This window comes from Microtus oregoni, unplaced genomic scaffold, assembly GCF_018167655.1.
Source record: "Microtus oregoni isolate MIOR12 unplaced genomic scaffold, Mior012 000006F_ref0000085, whole genome shotgun sequence".
NCBI classification, from domain to species: Eukaryota; Metazoa; Chordata; class Mammalia; order Rodentia; family Cricetidae; genus Microtus; species Microtus oregoni.
Window position 1 is genome coordinate 37,635,715 of NW_024543065.1, and position 19,728 is coordinate 37,655,442.

The following is a 19,728-nucleotide window of genomic DNA, read 5'->3' on the forward strand; positions in this document are numbered from 1 at the left end:
CTCAACCTCCTTAGCCATCAGGGAAATGCAAATCAAAACAACTTTGAGATACCATCTTACACCTGTCAGAATGGCTAAAATCAAAAACACCAATGATAGCCTATGCTGGAAAGGTTGTGGAATGAGGGGAACACTCATCCATTTCTGGTGGGAATGCAAACTTGTGCAACGACTTTGGAAATCAGTGTGGTGGTTTCTCAGGAAACTGGGAGTCAACCTACCTCAGGATCCCACAATTCCACTGTTGGGAATATACCCAAGAGATGCCCAATCATACTACAAAAGCATTTGTTCAACTATGTTCATAGCAGCACTATTTGTAATAGCCAGAACCTAGAAACAACCTAGATGCCCCTCAATGGAAGAATGGATAACGAAGGTGTGGCACATATACACTTTAGAGTTCTACTCAGCTGTAAAATACCATTTTTGCCAATGTAAAAATTGGTTGTTCATTTTTTTTTAATTTTGAGCTTTAAGATTGCATGAAAATAATTTGAAAAAGACATTGTAAACAGAGGTACAGTCTTGCGAAATTCAGGTATTTAAGTGAGCATTTTCTTAGAATTTTTTGCTGAAGCAACTAATTTGATTGGAATAAAATAATACATCTTTCTTGGCATGTGAAGGGGTGGTCTAGTTGAATAAACTTGAGTGGACAGTTTAGAATGACTTGCACACAAGGAAAAGAGTAAGCCAGTGGTTAAAATACTGGTTTATCTGAATGTGGAGTGTCCCATGTCCTAGTGCCTGAAATTTTTCTGGTCCTGTTAACATGCACAGCCTTTTGCCTTGTAGATACATTTCTCTTCCGTACATATAATTCTCAAAGACTTCTATAATCCTGTCTCCAGCTGGTCCTGGACATTTCTGCTGGGATGTCTAACAATTTTCACCACCATCCAGTGTCAAATAATAACTTTGTTTACTTTCAAACCTGTGATCCCCATGCAGCCTTCCCCACATCAGTTGATGAAAATTCTGAAGATTATATTACTTATCAAAATGTATCATACATTAAGGATATTAGATGTATATTATATATTGCAATATTTATAAATGTTTCATTTCATGTGGTAATAGACAATTATATGTCACTTAGAATGAGTAAGGAAACACCTGATGGAATTATTTTAATGAGGACACTGCCATAAACTCATATATTTAAAAGCTTAGCTCTCACTTAGTGAACTACTTCAAAAGAATTAGGAAGATTACGAGGTATGATACCCTTGATGGAATTACAAAATTGTTGAGGGAAATGTGTCAGTGAGGGGTAGGTTTTGAGGTCTCAAAAATCTGCTCCATACTCAAAGTCTCTTTTTCTGTCAGCTACCTGAAGATCAGAATATAAATCTCTTAGCCTCCCCAGTACCATGCCTGCTGTCTTGCCACCACATTAATCAATCATCATTACCATGGACAAGCCCTCTGAAGCTGCAAGCAAGCCTACCCCATTAAGGGCTGTATTATCTATAAGTTGCCTTTGCTGTGGTATCATTTCAAAAAATAAAATAGTGACTAATGAATGTACTGTTCAAAATTACTTTCACATGTAAAAGAATGATGTATGGTATGCTTCTCTAAACTCTGTACTCATATTCTACTGTGCTGTCCAATTTCCAGCCATTCTGTTCAAACACCTTGGCCTCATTCCCTCCCCTATTCCATTAATCACAGGCTCAACATCTTGATTTTACTCTTTTACTTCAGTTGAAAACTTTCCCCTAAAAAGCCAGCTAAAATAGTCTTTTTTGGGTTGCTTTTCCCTGGCATCACGTTATTCTATTTGAATTCTGTGATGTCTTAAATTGCTAAAGGGCTATGATTTAACACATTTATTTTACAATCTCAAAGTCAGAGAAAGCCAAAAGAGGGGTTCCATTAAATGGACACATCTGAAAAGATTCTGGAATTATACTAAAGTGACATGCTCAAACAACGGTTTAGTCAAACAGAAACTGCCTGTGGTCAAGTTGGGTTGATGAGGGCAGGAATGACTCAATACATATTTTGGCATCAAATACATTTCTGAGGGACCACATACTACTATCTATCTACTGAAACAATGAACTCTGTTACATTGATTCTCACTTTGTGTGCAGGAAAATAATATTCAATGTAACAATGTGGCATAAATTATACCAGGTTAAGGAGATAGCTCCAGTGCTCATGACTTTGCCTTATACACATGAGAGAGATTTAGTTCCACCTGTACAACTAATAAAAAATTCTGTGGTGTCACAAAGCTATCATCCAAGGGTTGAGGAAACAAAAAATGTGGATGCTAGAAGCTCTCCATTCAGTAAGCCTAGAACATTCAGAAAGTTAAGGATGTCTCAAAAAATACAAACAAAAATAAAATTCTGAGGAAAGACAGCTTAGTTTCTCCTCTGACTCCACACAGAGAGAATGATAAGACACACAGAGATACACATACTAAAACACATAATCAGATACACTCTCATAAACACGCACACATACAAACACACACATAATCATACAATCACGTACATGTGAATATTTATACACTTGTGCACAAAAATCCCATATCACACACATACACTCGCCACCCCCAACAGAGACCACCCCATACTCTCTTTCTCTCATGTAAACTCACAAATACAATGTGAACTCAACCAAAATCACACATTACCTTAACAGAAACATCGATGGACATAGAGGAAATTTAATTATGAATTTCAATTTAAAGGTTTATGTTTACTAATTTCTTTAAAAAGTCCAAAATTGACAAAATGTCAAGATTTTGGAATGGCACTGAACTAAAATACACTCAAGGAGTATCATCTGAACCCTATGAAATGTCATACATTATAACAATTCAAGTTAAAAAGAAAATGTAGCATGTGCTTGTAGTTCTGTGGTCACATTTTTGTCTCCCAGAAGCAGAGCTCTTAATTGCCTCAGCATCCTGCACTGAGAACTGGAAAACTCACCCTGATGTTTCAGTGGCACGAGAGTGTTACTAAAGCAGAAGAAATAAGAAAAGATACATTTTTCTTGGTTTATTAATATTCATGATTAAAAATTAAATCTGTATTATTCACATGAAACTGTTACACCAGAATCTATCATTTTCATACTGAAAACCTCGAGTTAATCTTTGCTTCATATAAATGATGTCTAAATTTGAGTGGCAATAGCTACAATCAAAGTCAGATGTCATGATTATTTGGAATATTATTCACTTGAGATTTTGTTGCATTACACTGTGTAGATGGAGAAATTTTTATTGGGGGGTGACTTTGCTTAGTTGCTTCTCTTTTTTTCTTCTTTTTTCCTCCTTTTTTTCCTTTTATTTATTTATTTATTTTTACATAAAAATTTCCACCTCCTCCCCTTCTCCTATTTCCCTCCCCTTCCCTCTAGGTTCTTCTAAACAAAAACAAATGAATAATTATTATCAGATCCATGCTTTGCCTGATTTTACAGCACTCATCAAAACAGTGAGTCAACAATACAGAGAAAGCTATTGAAGCGACAGCAAAAGAAAAAAACTCAGTGTCAAAATTTGCACCTGGAATCATTACAATCATTCTACACTGCATACAAACTAACTCAAAATGATGAATTGTACATGTCCTAGAAAAAAATTACAAATTTACAAATATCACCCCCAAATGGCCCAAAGTCTGGACACAGTCCTGGCCGTTATAGAATCCATTTGCAGTTTATTATTCACAGATGAAAACAGTTGTTTTCATTAAGTATTCTGTAAGCTGCGTCTATCTTCTCAATGTAAAAGCACTGAGTCAAAACTAGAATCGCCTAGCATTGTGTTTTTAGAGAAAAATATAGAGTTTTTAGTTTTTGGCATTAGTGAAGAAACAGAAAAAGTAGCAGCATAACATTTACTGTCTAGCCAGTAAGCATTGATCTTTGAAGGTCTTAGGACAATAGAGACAGAGATTATAGTTTACACAAGAAGGCATTACTTCTGTTCCACTTGTAAGCCTTTAGCTTCCAGAGCTAGCTGAGTTATGATAACTGAATTCAACAAAGTACAAATGTAGAAAACTCTTCTGCTCATGGTCAGGATTTATTAAGTGGAAAATGTTGTGGTTTGAATGAAAAATAATCCACACATACTTACGAATATTAGCACTTGGCTCCCACTATTTTAGGAAGACTTGGACAGTACAGCCTTGCTGGAGAAAGTGGTTTACTGGGCCTAAATTTTACTTTAAAATTATTGTATACTTCCTGGATGCTTTCTGCTTTCTGTTGAATATGAAGATGTGATCACACAACTTCATGTCGGTGCCCTGCTCTTTCTGCCATGTTTGCTTCATGTGTCAATGCTTCCCCACCATAAATAGCAGTCAATCTGGACTCTAAAGTCAAAACTCTCCTGTATGTGGTGTCCACTCATGGTGTCTCATCATCACAACAAAATGTAACTATAAGTTTTTATGCAAGAGGAAGATGGTGCTATGAAAACTCTGTGGGAATTTGTGGGAATTTGGAAGATTTGAGAAAATTAAATTATGAATACAATTTAATTCTTCCAGAGGAGCATAATGAAGCATTCTATTTGAAGTCTAGAAACTTTACTTATGAGAGTAATGTGAACTGTGGAGACTAGCTCAATAGGTTTCAGAATGAACCAAGGACTGTAACAGAAATCATGGTAAACGTTATTTTTGTGGTATTTTGCCAAAGAATATGTCTTTTTTAAATAATGCAAGAGAATTCTCGCATTAAGCAGAATTTAAGGGTGATTAAATTATTTTCTTGGCCAATAATATATGAGACAACATAACAGTGGCTCTGTGGAATGGTTATTACCGACAGCTCTTATGATAGTCTACAGTGAAAAAGAGCAAGTGAGGCAGGGAGATACAGATTGGAAAAAAAATCACTGGAAAGTTTAATGCTACAGCCAAGTCATGACATATACTGGAAGAGATGCTGTAATTGATGATACCATCGGTGCCATTAAAGAGAAATACCCTGATTCATACTTAAATAATAGGTAGAGAATTATCAAGAAAAAATCCTACACAGCTTAGATTTCAGATAGTGAAATGATAAAACCAAAGGGGATGCTTGTTCCTCAAAATAATTGCTTCAACAAACCAAAGATGGTGCAACTATGGTTGATGGTAGCAAGGATCTACCCCAATACAGATGCTTATTCTGGTATCATGTTTAATGTGACACTATCATCAAAGGCATGACAAATGTAAGATTGTTCTTCCTCTAAATGTTATAGTGCCACTAAGGACAGGTGTTATTTGTCATGGAGTCCTGCTGGGGACACGGGAAGCAATTGTCTAAAAACATGAATGATGATGTTGGCTAAATTGCAGTGGAGAGCACATGGGTTGGGCATGCCAGAGTGTTTACATACTGAGCAAAAAGAACCACATACATGAAGTAGAACTAATCCTAGAGAGAGATGTATGCTATGGGCAACAAATTTAGAGGTTTTTGGAGATTATGGACCTAAAATCCCATACACAAAACTTGGCACTACATTCTTTGATGATCTTCCTGCTTAGTTTCTGTAATGTTTTAATCCCATATTTGCTCACTATTTAACCATTTGTCATGGTTAGAATTAAAATGCATATGCTCACTTGATGGAGGAAGCTCATTGGTTAATAAAGAAACTGCCTTGGCCCATTTTATTGGTTAGAACATAGGTGGGTGGAGTAAACAGAACAGAATGCTGGGAGGAAGAGGAAGTGAGCTCAGACTCGACAGCTCTGCTCTGGAGCAGAGACACCATGCTCCCCTCTCCAGGGCAGATGCGATAGCTCTGCTCTCTGAGGCAGACGCAATCAAGCTCCTGCCCAGGATGGACATAGGCTAGAATCTTCCCGGTAAGCACACCTTGGTGCTATACACTTTATTAGAAATGGGCTAGTCCAGGTGCGAGAGTTAGCCGAAAAGAGGCTAGATATAATGGGCCAAGCAGTGTTTAAAAGAATACAATTTGTGTGTTGTTATTTCGGGGCATAAGCTAGCAGGCACCCAGGGTGCTGGGGACGCAGCCCCGCCACTCATATTACTACACTCACTCAAAACGATGTTTTCTATCTCCATCCATTTGTCTGCAAAATTCATGATGTCATTATTTTTTTCTGTATTGTATAAATGTACCACATTTTCCTTATCCATTCTTCAGTCACAGGGCATTTAGGTTGTTTCCAGGTTCTGGCTATGACAAACAATACTGCTATGAACATGATTGAGCACATGTTCTTGTAGCATGATTGAGCATCCTTTGTATATATACCCAATGGTGATATTACTGGGTCTTGAAGAAGGTTGTTCCTAATTTTCTGAGAAATTGCCACACTGACATCCAAAAGGGCTGTACCAGCTTACATTCCCACCAGCAATGCAGGAGTGTTCCCGTTACCCCACAATTTCTCCAGCATAAGTTGTCATCAGTGTTTTTGATCTTGGCCAGTCTTACAGTTGTAAGATGGAATCTCAGAGTTGTTTTGATTTGTATTTCTCTGATGAATAAGGATGTTTAATTATTACCTGTACTCACTTGTAAGTGGTTTTTAAAGTAAAGAAAACCAGCCCAAAAATCATAGTCCCAGAGAACCTAGACAACAATGAGGACCCTAAGAAATAAATAGATCTAATCTACATGGGAAGTAGGAAAAGATAAGATCTCCTGAGTAAGGTCTACATGGGAACTTTGGGAGAAGGTTGAAGAGGAAGGGAGAGGCAGGGAGGAGAGCAGAGATAAATGTAGAGCTCAAAAAAATCAATTAAAAATGCATATCCTTTTTCAGATCTTTTTGAAAGCATTAATATGACTTTTTACATTACACTAGATTATATTTAAGAAATTACTTTTTGCCTCAGATGAAATTTTAGATAACTGGGATTTTGAACTGTGTTAAGGTTTTTAAATTTACATGAATGTGTTTTGTCTCTTAAGATGATCATGAGCCCATGACAGACAAGCTAACAAATATAAGTAAATGAAAAATACCTACCATGTGAACCCTTGGTTTTTAGGTGGTAGTTTTCTGTCAGAATGTTATGAAATAACTGAATGATGGAGGCTCAAAGGAGGAAGTACACTAATGTGAGAGTTTATACCCTACTTCCACTCCCCTCCTCTTTGATTGCGATGTGCATATAACTGTACTTCTGTTCTTCATTTCCTATTCTGGTGATTACTTGTCATCCTTCCCTCCCTTATGCATGTTCCTTCTGGAAGCAGTAGCTTCCACATACCATTTCTTATAACAGTGGATTTGGTTATGTTATTTTACAGCAACAATAAAAAGTAACTAACACTCATGCTCTCCTTACCAAATCACTTTTTTAACTGTAGCCACTTATCCTCAAACTATCTTTTAATCATCTTAGCCCAAGATTCATTGCCTTTACTCTTACAGCTTGAATAACATTAACCCACACACAATCACACAGCACACTTTGTGGTTGAATTCTTGAAACCACACTGGTGACACTAATTAAATATGTTCTGGAAACTTTGTTAAGTAAGATGTATCAGCAAGAAGAGGATAATTCTTGGCCATATCTGTTTGGGACCACCTTCATCTCTTAACATCTGACAAATATAAAGAGATCTTCTAGTCTATTTACATCACAGTCATGGATTTCTGCTCTCTCTTGTCTACCTGTCTCATTGTATCATTCTGTTTCATAACTCTATCACCTTTGTGGCTAGTACTATAACAATTCTTCATAGATATGAGAGTGCTGTCTGGTGCACAGTTCCTCAGGATAGGATAGAGGAACACAAGGCAGGTATTAACAGATGCTAATCAATGCATCAAGTTATTCAGTTAATTAATTTAAAGAAAAAGAAACACTAACTGCTATTTACCGTGAAGATATCTCAATAACATAAACCTTTGTAACAATATTTACCAGAGTTAATCTCTTCAACAAGTTTGCTGGAGAATGTCCTGTGCATGGGATCTGTTTATTCTGTAGACTTTTTCTGTAGAAAGTATATGTGAGGATATTATCCTTTTTGTTGCTGAATTTTTGCACTTCATATCTTCATAGATTTCAGTATTTGTGTCAATATTTTCGTGGTGATATGGTTGCTCTGTTCTCTTAATAATCTGATATCCGGTACAGGCCACCCACAGGTCAACCCAGGGAACTAAGGCCTCGGCAGGGGCATACCTCTAAGATGAAAGGTTTGTAGTACAAAATGGGAAAGAATAAGTTCATGTACTGTGGAGAGAAGTGAGGCTGAAGCAGAGGTAGGGAACTGCCTGATACGTGTGGCCTATGTTGTCACCTGGAAAAATGTGTTATTTTTTTTGTGATGCCGCTAAAAACCATGTGTGGTTCTGTGAACCTATTGCAGCTGAAGTCTGTGTTGATGTCCTTTTTTCATGATACCCGCAAGGCCATACAGTTGTCCTTGATCTGGATACACACCTGAGGTTTTCTTGATGTCCAAGAGCTGAGCTGACTCCAGGTTAATAGTGATATCAGGCCAAACTGCAGCCAAGTGCTCTGTCTGGGTCCATTTCCCTATTGTAGCCAGGGTCAGGCTGTGTTACCACGAAAGAGTTGCAAATGTCCACACTGATGTCCAACAACCACACTGCTTCCAGGACCATACATAGCCAAGTGGCCTGTGCTGATATCATGGGCCATGGTGGTACCTGGAGACAAACTGCTCCTGAGGGCCATGACATGGGTCTATTGCATCTGGTGTGCTGATGTCCATACTCTGTTTTATGACCAGACAATGAGAGCTGGCCCCAGTGGTCTGGGCTTCAGATAACAGGTCCCACTCTCCCATCACAAACAGTATCAAGGTAGAGTGGCCTTTACAATGAGAACAGACCCCTAATCTCTGGGCCTGGATAAAATTATCTCCCCTTGCCAGCCGCCACAAGACAGCTAGCCCCAAACGTGGGACCATTGATTCCACTCATCACTATGTGTACATGAGAGCAGGCCAAGGTGATGTGGGCATGGGAGTGGTGTCCTTAGCCCTCATATGATAGTTTGGTCACAGTGGAGACCCAGACTAATTAGGTCAGCTACCATCTAGCACCATATTCAAGACTTTGAATTGGCCCAATACAACATCTACTGCATCTATGACCTGAGGAATGAATGAGGGCACCAGTTCTACAGAACCATAGAATCAGGATCTTCATGACTAGGCACAACAGCAGGATATCCTCAAGAGGTTTTGCTGAGGGTCCAGTATTGATAGTATACCAGATGTCAGCCCAACAACTCACTGCAATGAACATTTGCAAGTAATGCTGTTTGAGTAAAAGGGTATACTGCATGACACACAACAGTTCCCAAGGTTGATAAAAGAAATGGATATGTGATGCGGAGACATAGATGGGGAGAAAAGTGGATTTCTGCTTGTTTGTGTGTTTGTTTGTTTTTATATTATTTTTGGGGAGGAGGCTACACGGTTGGATGGTGGACATGGCAAGAGTGGGAAATGGGATAGAATTAGGGTCCATGAAGTGAAATTACCAAATAATCAATGAAAAATAATGTTTAAAAATAAATAAAGAATCTGTAATTTAATCCCGTTACTTAGCCTCAAGAAATACTACTTAAGATTTCTGCATATAGGATATGTTTATACAGGGTAGAACATCATAGCATTTACCACTACTTGCTCCTAAAAGTACCAGATGAGAACCCAAACTCCTAGACTGTACCTTAAAGAGACAAGTGACTTCCACCACAAATTTTAGTAGTCTTATCAACTCAGTAATATCTACATGCAAAGTATTTAGATCATATTCAACATCTCTCCCAAATTTTCTTTCAGATAAATCCCTACCTACCTACTCACCTATTTTATTTGTGAACCTACCACATAAAATCTGTGTTCAACTGGTATTATTGAGTGTAGACCCTATTCCTGAATGTGCTTAACCTACAGAGCAGCAACACTATTAAAGCAAGCTGACCCTCTCATTTTCCAAACAATTATCACATGCCAATTGCACTTCATGTAGTGATTGAACCTAATGTATCTCTCCTCCATGATCACACCGATAGTATGTTTTCTGACTTTCACAGGTCTTGTGTATGTTGTCATACAATAACTGTAAGTTCAAATATATGACTGTAAAATATTTGAGTTGTAAAATACTAAATCTAACATATACTGACTAGGAAGATGCATCTCTACTGGGAAGATTTTGTACAGCTACAAGGTGCTATGTCCTCTATTGTACAAAACCCGGATCAATATCACCCAGTGAACTATGAGAGCTACAATAAAAGACTAGACTGATAAGGTGGGCTCACTTATACAACACTGGAGGAAATATGGCAGAAGTAACTAAACACATTATGGTAGGATATAAGGCCACTCGGTGAAAAGTTTGTAACTACAATAGTTAACGTGGGTGAAAATCTGTGGTTAATCTGGCCATAGTCTATAATGAAGGATATGTTAGTATTATTCTGTGTTATAATCTTGCCATTAAAATAATACTATAAATTATTTGACTGATATTTTGCAGGACGTGGGATGCCTAAACTTTTAGATGTACAACATTGCAATGATACAATTTACATAATTATGATAAAGTTACTTCAGTTTTATATTTTTAATCTAGAAAAAAGCAAAATCTGGAAATAATAGAATCATGACTTATTATATAGGGGCTTAAAGTAGGAAAACACAGAGAAATGATGACTGTGATATTTAATAACCACCAATTTAAATTATGAGAAAGAGCAATGTAGCCGTACAAAATGGAGGAGAGGGTATAAAAAGCTATAAAGGTGCAAACCATGACCAAAATGTTCTGTCTGGCTCTGGATTCAGGAGAGATTCTCGGGGAGGTATGAGTACTGAGTATATGTTGAACCCTCTTCTTGTGCCCGTAAAGTATAACAGTCATGGAGATGCTGGAACATACAATGAGTATAGAAAATAAAACTTCAGGGAATACCCAAAATGCTGTGAACAGTGAATCTATTATTATGTCACGACTAAGATGGGAACAGAATTCAAAATCTCTCTTTTGTGTCTTATTTTTACTATGTCTTTTGGTAGATGCACACATGGGGAAAACCATATTTACTACTATGTTCAGGATCCAGAGGATGTAAATGGAACGACAAACATATTTTGGTACTTTGAATTTAATACCTTTCCAATAGGAGTCAATAGGACTGATAGTAATGGCCTGGAAGATACTCAAGATGCAAGTGATACTGATGGACATGCTCCTGCTCAGTCTGAGAACATATAAAATAAGTTCACATGAAACATCATTGAAGAAATGTTTCCAGCAAAAAACTTTTAATATTTGGGGCACTCCTTTAGAAAGAATGGCCAAGGAGTTGGCTGTGAACAGATGTGCAAGAATTAAGTCTATGGTCTTTAACTTGTGTTCATGATAGTAAATGAGTAAGTAGTAGAAAAGAAAAGATACGTTTCCTAGAATTCCCAGTGTACTCTGAAGTAAAAGCACTATACCTACTGACAAGGTCCTTGAGTCCATTCTGTCATTCAGCATTTCTTCTTTTAAATTTTGACAGTTATGTCCCTAAGCCAAGTCATGCAAGTTATGCAAATCATGAAATTTTCTGACCTGACCTCTTGGAGGACACACAACCGAGTTCAAGATTGAAAATGCAGAGTTTATAACTCAACAAGAGATTCTCAAAACACATGCCATCTGTAATAACTTTCATTGAAATGGTTGAAGTCTACAGTTTTCATGTTTATGGAGTGAGTTTCTTAAAATGTTCAGCATTAGAAATACGACCATAATTCAATGATGAAGCAATCAACAATTCAGTTCAAGTGAAAAGAATGCTCACTTCTAGATCCCAGAATAAACTGTTCCTTATGCATCATATTGCTGGAAAACAGACTTCGATCTGCAGCTTCAAATGGAAAAACTTCCATGCTGTCCATGTCATGCAACATTTCAGCTTAAACAATGTACATTTTACCTCAACAAAGTGAAGGTTTCTAAATTCTCGTATGAAAAAATATTTACACTATAGTATAAAATACTCTAATCCTGTGGGTAAAATGATGAGCTACATAATGTTAAATTAAGAGATACAACTCACCAGATTTTACACACACATTCAGAATTATTCACTAGGTGCAGGGAAGAGAAAACAAGGTATATGTTCTGTTTGGCTAACTCATGAAATTTACAACCAATCACATTAAATGTGGAATAAATAGGGAATGTCCAGTATTCTAATTAGATCTATTGCCAGATGTGATAATGTAGTAGCAGAAATCCAAAGTAAAACTGGCTTGAAACACCAGTCATTGGTACGAACAAGGATAAGTTGCATATGTGACACACTGTCGATAGTATTCCCATTGGCTCAAATGTTTTTGCTGGAGTCGATGGCCATTTGCTTGTGCACAATTTCACTCTTGTGTAAATATCTTTAAAGACAAATTTTAAAATGTATGTGAAAGAAATGACTTCTAACCAAGGACCTCCGAATGCATTCTTTGAGAACACACTACCTAAATTAAACATGGTAATAAATGTGTTAATCCTTGAACCCAGGATGTAGAGATAGGTAGGGCATTGTGAGTTCAAGGTCAGCCTAGTCTACATAATCATTCCAGTCAGAACTACATAGTGAGACCCTGAATCAAAATAATCAAACAAAATTGAATAGACTGCCTCTTCTGATATGCACAGAGCTGCGCTGTGTAGCAGCATACACAAAAATTCATTAGAAAAGACCAAATTCTAAGATAAACTGAAGTTTATATGACATGCATCCATTCAGGCAAATATAAAAGCAGGTCATCAGTGACCTAGTCTCTTACAGGTCAACACTGACATGAACCCATGTCTCCACAGTTCTATCCTACCAAGAACGAAACAAAGTTCTATGACTAATGCACTGACTTAGAAGTGAAAAATATTTAGTTGTCACTGTGTTATATCTATTTCATAAAGGAGAGAAGTACAGACAAGGTTTCCTTCTGTTAATCTTAACTGGCATGGAACTTCTTGAAACTCCTCCCTTGACGTTTATATTTCTGAGATTATCATATTCAGTCAGCTTCAGTTTCTTAATGAATGTGCTATACACTAGGTTGATTTTCACTTGTAAATTCCAGTGGCCTTGGCATTGTGTGTTTTATTTCTTTGTTTTCTAGAAAAAGAAATATAATTACCTTTCACAGTAACAGAAAGAAGTTTTGTTAGTGATAACTTGAATATAATTAATATAAAGTGTGTTCTCTACCAAATGAAAATCATAGAGCTACAGGTCCAGATCATGATCCCAGTAAAAGCACTCATGAATAATAACTTGATGAATACTGTGACTTCATCATAACACATATTGGAAAACTATCCTGAATCTTTGTGGCATTTTAAAATTATTTAGCTTTTATTTTAGATAAAATTATACAAAGAAGGGCATTTTCAAGAACCTACAGAGCCCTATAGAGACGAGTTTAGAAAAGCAGTACACTTGCCAACATCTTTGGTTCCACTTACCTTGAGTACTTAGTTTACTGAGGTACTGGACATACTGGCTTAGGATGGTGTTTTAACATGTAAAATCTGTCTGGACAGAGAAAATATTCAAAGTCACGGAAAATTCTCCAAACTCAGCTGCTAAAGCCTTGAAAGACAAGGACTAGGAATGCAAGGCACCATATTTAAGAATCAAGTATAAGAACCTGAATGCTCATTCGGTGTATAGAACAAATAGAACAGTGGAAGAGGGAGCACACAGGAAAACATTGTCACCCAGGCAGGTGTGAAGCATTCCTGTTTTCCAATTCCTGCAGGTAACTTGCCAGGTTCCAGGGATTGACATTTGTCTTCAAAGCCATAAAATTTTTCAGCCATAGGCAGTGTGATCAAATTTAGTACATCTGAAATAAACTTTTCTCATATAAGAGGACTTACTGACAATTTAATTGCACTTAGTATTCCTGGAGTTAAACTGAACTGCAAACAGAGATGGCCGTTTATTAATCTGTGTTACAATGCTTTTCCTCTGGGACCTCTGGTGATTTGCATAGAAATCTGATGTTTACAACGTAATTCCCCTCACTGCCAAGACAAAAACTGAGAAAAACCTTGTGGATGATTGCCTAAAGAAAAGAATAGGTCATTCGGAGCTGTTTAGACACTTGAAAAATGAGAATACAGCTTGTCTGCTTCCGCAAAGAGGCACCTAGTGTTTTATTTAGCAGTGCTACATCAGACACATTTTAAAATATCATATTGCTATAAATTTTATTTCTATTCTACCCTGTATTGACATCATATAAAAATTCAATTTAGTCCTACAGAAACAATCTGTGTCCAATTTGGATTTCATGAAGGCAAGATATACCCAATATTCATTTTTTGCAGCAAACTTGTGTTTATGATTGTTGATAGTAAAACATAAGAAAATTTCTCAAATGAAGAATTTTGAACAGCATTTCTTTTATGAGACTTGTTCACAATTCATAATCAGCAATGAAATAAGAAAACTAATGTATGAAACAATTCTATGACATAGAAACTAACTTATTTCCATGGTAGGCAGAGAGCTACGGTGGTAAATTACTTAGAGTATAGGTAGAAGGATCTAGGTTCTCATATCTCACATAAAAACATAACTACTGTATTGTAGATAGCACCAGAAAAGTAGACATAGGTGATTGGCTGGCGATCTCTGATTACCCAGTTCAGCTTGCTGAAAGAGTTTCAGGTTGTTAAAAGACTGATTCAATAACAAACCAGGTTAAATTATCTAAGTCCAACAGAACACTTAAGAGATAGTTCTACTGAACTCACAGTTAACCTATACATACATACACACATACATAAACGCAGACACAAACACACACACATATATTTACACACATACAAATGCACACATGTATATAGACAGAAAAGCATTAAATTCTGCCATTTTAAAATGAGTCTTACACATGATTTTATCAAAGTTTATCAAACTGGAAGTAATAAATCCAAATTATAAATTGCATTTGACTACAAAATATACATAGGCTAAAAGAATGTAAAATATGTACTTGTACATTTAAGCACACAAGAAAATATGAGCTGTGGAGACATCCCCGTGTTTAAGACTCTGCCTTTACACTCAAATTATGGGTTCCAACAATTTCAACTATCAAAATTAGAAGTTGAAACTTAAGGTGGGCATACAATTCGAGTATCACTAAACCAGAAGAAAAAACAGGAGATGGATTGTTCCAGATAAGTCGGTTGCAATATTCACAATTAAAAATGTCACCTCCCCTTCAGCCCCGTGTTCCAAAGTTCAAGAAGGAAGGCAGCCTCAGGTCATAGCACTGAGTCTCAGATACAACCAGCTCCACACAAGTCAAAGATGGAGTGCTGCCTAGAAATGTATTTCAGCCAGAGGCAAGTCCAGATTGCAGTTCCTCCTCAGGAGGAGACTACTTTGATAATCATTATACACTTTAAGATTTTATACCATAATCTATGTTTGTCATTTTGAGAATTTACAATCTGATTCATGTAAAGTATGAGAAATTGGAATTGGAAAAAACATTATTACTATCATCCTCCATCACACTTGAAGTTAGATTCATTATCACTGGAATGATTCATCAATAATCTGGCAGAGATTTTTTTACATTATTTTTATACATCAGGTATTATCACAAAGCCAGGGAAAGTGTTCACCTCAGTAGTTTATAGCCCAGAAAGCCTTCCTCTTTGTTAAGATACGTACTGCACTATTTCTACCCAGAACATTTTTTTCCAGACATGAGCACTTACCAGATCTCCCTTCTTTGTTTTCTCTGCCTTCCAGATTAAAACACACAAAGATCACTTGACTCATTTCTTCTGCAAATCTTCAAATTAGGGTGCAGCTCCTGATATAACATCCAGCACTGTGTAAGTAGTAGGCAACCTGACATTGAGATAAAGGATCACAACTTGATGACCTCACCTCCCTTCAGAACTACAAACTTCTCACTTGTAGTTGTAATGACTATGATAGCTTTGGGAGCCAAGGACTTTGCTGAAACATTTCTTTATCCATTTGCCAATTAACACCATGAATGTCCATTTCTCCAAAGGCTAGAAGTGTTTATGGAGCCTGTTACATTTTCATGATCCCTGAAGGCTGACTGGGAGGGACTGTTCAAGGAACACCAAGCTCTAGTAAGTTTTGTCTCATTGGAGTTGTTTTCTCTGGGTTCTTTTACAAAAAGAGAAGTCAGTTACTACTTTTCATTTCCCAGGGTTGACCCACTTTCATTCATTGGGGCAGAATCAGTCAGGAAATTGGGGCTAGCTAATGAAATGTCTATAAGAGAAAAATATGATGTCATAATCTGCATAAGAAATCACTGAAATCTTGGTACAACTGGATATAAAGTAACTGGAAATGATGCTATGGAATATGCTAGAAAAAATTACAAGTATCACTGGTAGGAAGTCTGATCAGTTTATCAGTGCTTTAATCTGAAGAATAGATATAGATTAGATATAGATATAGATATACATTGATCAGAAATGAAGGTGCCTATATGCATTAAGTTGACATAACCAAGTGTTATCATTTGAATCTGTAGTCAATGAGTAGAAACCTAGAAAATCTAGGAATTTTTCCCTTTATTGAAGATTTTGTTTTCATTTAATATATTCTGATTATTGTTTCCATTTGCTTTACCCCTTCCATTTCCTTTGAACCACCCCCCCCCAATCTTGATTCACCTCCTTTCTGTTCTTGATTTGTAAAAAGCTTTATGGAATAATTATAATAATATAATTGAAATATTTAATTAATGTAATAAAACAAAATCAAACACCTCAGGATAGGACAAAACAGAAAGAAAAGAACCCAAGAAAAGTACAAGGAAGAAATTTTTTAAAAGGCTGAGATTTACTTGTTCCTGTGTAAGAACAAAACTGGAACCTCTGACCAATGCTCATAGTTAGTGAAGGTTAAAAAGAAAAAAAAAAGTTAAATTAAAGAAAAAATTCAAAAGTCGTAAAATCAAAGATGAAAGGACCTTGGCAGGCATTAAAAGTCAAGGACTTTTCAAACTTGACCTTATTTTCTGTAGGTGCACCTCTTGTTGAACTTATCCACCCTTAAGAGAAGCTTGTTTTCCCAGTGGGAACCCATTGGAAAAAAACTAAATCTTAATTTGCAAGTGTTAATCAATTGAAGAAAGACACTAAGATACCAATAGAAGGGTATGTCTACTTCACTCTCAGTTCTAGGAATTCATCTGGTTCCAACACTTAGAGGACCTGTGTGTACTGTAATAGACTGTATTTTCATGTATGTCTGTTCTATTGTGATTAGAAGGCCTTGTTTCCTACCTTAATATATCCCCTCTGTCTCTTAAAAACTTTCTGCCTCTTTTTGTGTAGGGTTTCATGAGCCTTGAGAGAAGCAATCTGATGAAGCCATCCTGTTTCAGGATGAGTGTTCCAAAGTCTCTCACTCACTGAATTTTGTTTGTTATCTGTCTGTATTTACTATTGTCTGTTATAAAAGGAAGTTTCTTTGATAACAGCTGTGTAAGACAATGTTTACTGAATATAGCAGAATGTCATTAGGAGTCATTTTATTTTTACATTTCTTTAGTAAAACAATATTATTGTTCTTCCCCTAGGTCCATGGGCTTCATTCTAGTCTCAGGTTCTTGATCACCCAAGCAGTGTGGTATATGGATTCCACTTCAAGGAGTATACATTAAGTCAAGTCAGATATTGTGTAGTTACTCCCACAAGCTTTGCGTCGCTATTGAACTAACATAACTTGAAGGCAGGATACTATTGCATATTGATATATACAATGTCATTATATACTGAAGTAGAAGGCCTGGCATTCACTTTTCTACTTTGATAACGTGCAGAGGGTGCCACTTCACAGAGATAAAAGCTTTAGGTATGAACAAGCTTGACTTCTGCATGATCAGTGATTGTGTATGTGTTGTCTTCAGCAACAGCACCTCCTACAGTTTGTGGAGAGCAATCTATAGTCTTGGCAAAAGCTTTGTGTATTCCTGTGGCAACCAGTTAGCTAACAGCTCAATTAGATGTATCGCATTTCTGGCATTAGAAGCTTCATTTGGTGACAAGAGATGCCTGGTTGCAACTATGTCTCCATTATTATATTGTGATTTCATTTGGGGGACTTTCATACATTAAATGTTTCAGGAAGTTTTTACTAAATTAAGTTTCCATACTTCCCGTCAAATGTTCCTTAATATTAGATGTCTTACCATGTATTCCCTCCCTTGTCCCCTTCTTCTCTCTCACTCACCATTTGCAATTCCTTTTCAAGCTTTCCCCTATGCCTTTTTCATTAGTAGCTATTCTAAGTTCCTTTCTCAAGGAAATAAATCTGTCCACCCTTAGTCACTTTCTGTCCACTTATCCTCTGTGATTCAATATACTATTTCTTGGTTATAATTGATCTAAGATGTAATATACATGTATAAGCAAAATATATACCCTATTTGTCATTCTGGGTCAGGAGTATATCACAGAGCAATTTTTCTCTTCAAATCACATCTTTTTTTTTCTGAGAACTTCATGATTTATTCAGTAAAATTTCCTGCTGGTAAATAAATAACGGGTCTCTTACAAGCTTGTCTTGGAGCTGTGTCCCTACTCCTACCCCTCATTGCCTTTCCCTATCAGTTTGACTTTGAAAACACATAATTTTCTATGTTTCTCTTCTATACAGTGGGTTTTCCATCCCTTAAGTATGGCCCTCTAGTCGTGTCCAAATATAAGATGTCTAACACTTATCTCTTCCTTCCTAAATCTTAGTTTGATGAGCTTTTACAGCTGAGATTCCAAAGTCAGTCTCTGCATCTCAGGCTGTAAAGACTGAACATACTAGTGCCTTGATGATCCTCATTCAACACATTTACTGAATATAAGATATTACAGCATGTATACATGCTTAATTTTATGTATGAAGTAAAAGTTATATATTATTAAGGTGAGAATGGAAGCAAGTTTTGTCCAAAATTATTTTGAGGTGTGAGGATAATCTTCAGAGTTCTAGGTCTCTTCTTGTTCTTCTTCAACAGAAGGTCTATGTCCTCACCTGTTACTGTGTCCTCCATTGCTTTTCTGCCAACTAATAGACATCTGTAAATCACCTGCTTCCCTGAAGTAATAAGAGCGGCGGGGCTGCATTCCCAGCACCCCGGCCGCCTGCTCGGCTAGCTTATGTCCCGAAATAACAACACACAAACTGTATTCATTTAATCACTGCTTGGCCCATTCTCTTCTAGGCTAATTCTCACATATTAATTTAGCCCATTTCTAATCATCTGTGTATGGCACCCCAAGGTGCGCTTACCGGGGAGATTCTAGCCTAGTCCATCCTGGGTCGGAGCTTCATGGCGTGTGTCTGCCCGGGAGCGGGGCATGGCGCCTCTGCTGAGGCGTCTGCTCCGGAGAGCAGAGCTGTCGAGACTGACCTCACTTCCTCTTCTTCCCGGCATTCTGTTCTGTCTACTCCTCCCACCTATCCTCTAACCAATAAAATGGGCCAAGGCAGTTCCTTTATTAGCCAATGACCTTCCTCCATCATTTCCCCTTTTTCGGTTTAAACAAAAAAAGGCTTTAACTTTAACATAGCAAAATTACATATAACAAAACAGTTATCAAGTAAAAGTTACAATAATCTTTATCATAACTAAGGAAAACTATAACTATAACTAACTATTCTTAACTCCATCAAAGACTCCAGAAAGATACAATACTACCTAAG

General features: G+C 36.9%; 1 protein-coding gene across 1 annotated transcript; it reads right to left on the reverse strand.

Annotated features, from left to right (window-relative positions):
• Window positions 1–10,583: 10,583 nt before the first annotated feature.
• Window positions 10,584–11,533, reverse strand: LOC121449769 (vomeronasal type-1 receptor 4-like). Its single transcript, XM_041654450.1, has one exon. The coding sequence runs from the start codon at window positions 11,499–11,501 to the stop codon at window positions 10,584–10,586; it is 918 nt and encodes a 305-aa protein (XP_041510384.1). The 5' UTR covers window positions 11,502–11,533.
• Window positions 11,534–19,728: the final 8,195 nt, after the last annotated feature.

Bases quoted from the DNA above. Each gene is read 5' to 3' on its own strand.
- LOC121449769 (XM_041654450.1), bottom strand. From the start codon at position 11,501: ATGCTGAATGACAGAATGGACTCAAGGACCTTGTCAGTAGGTATAGTG.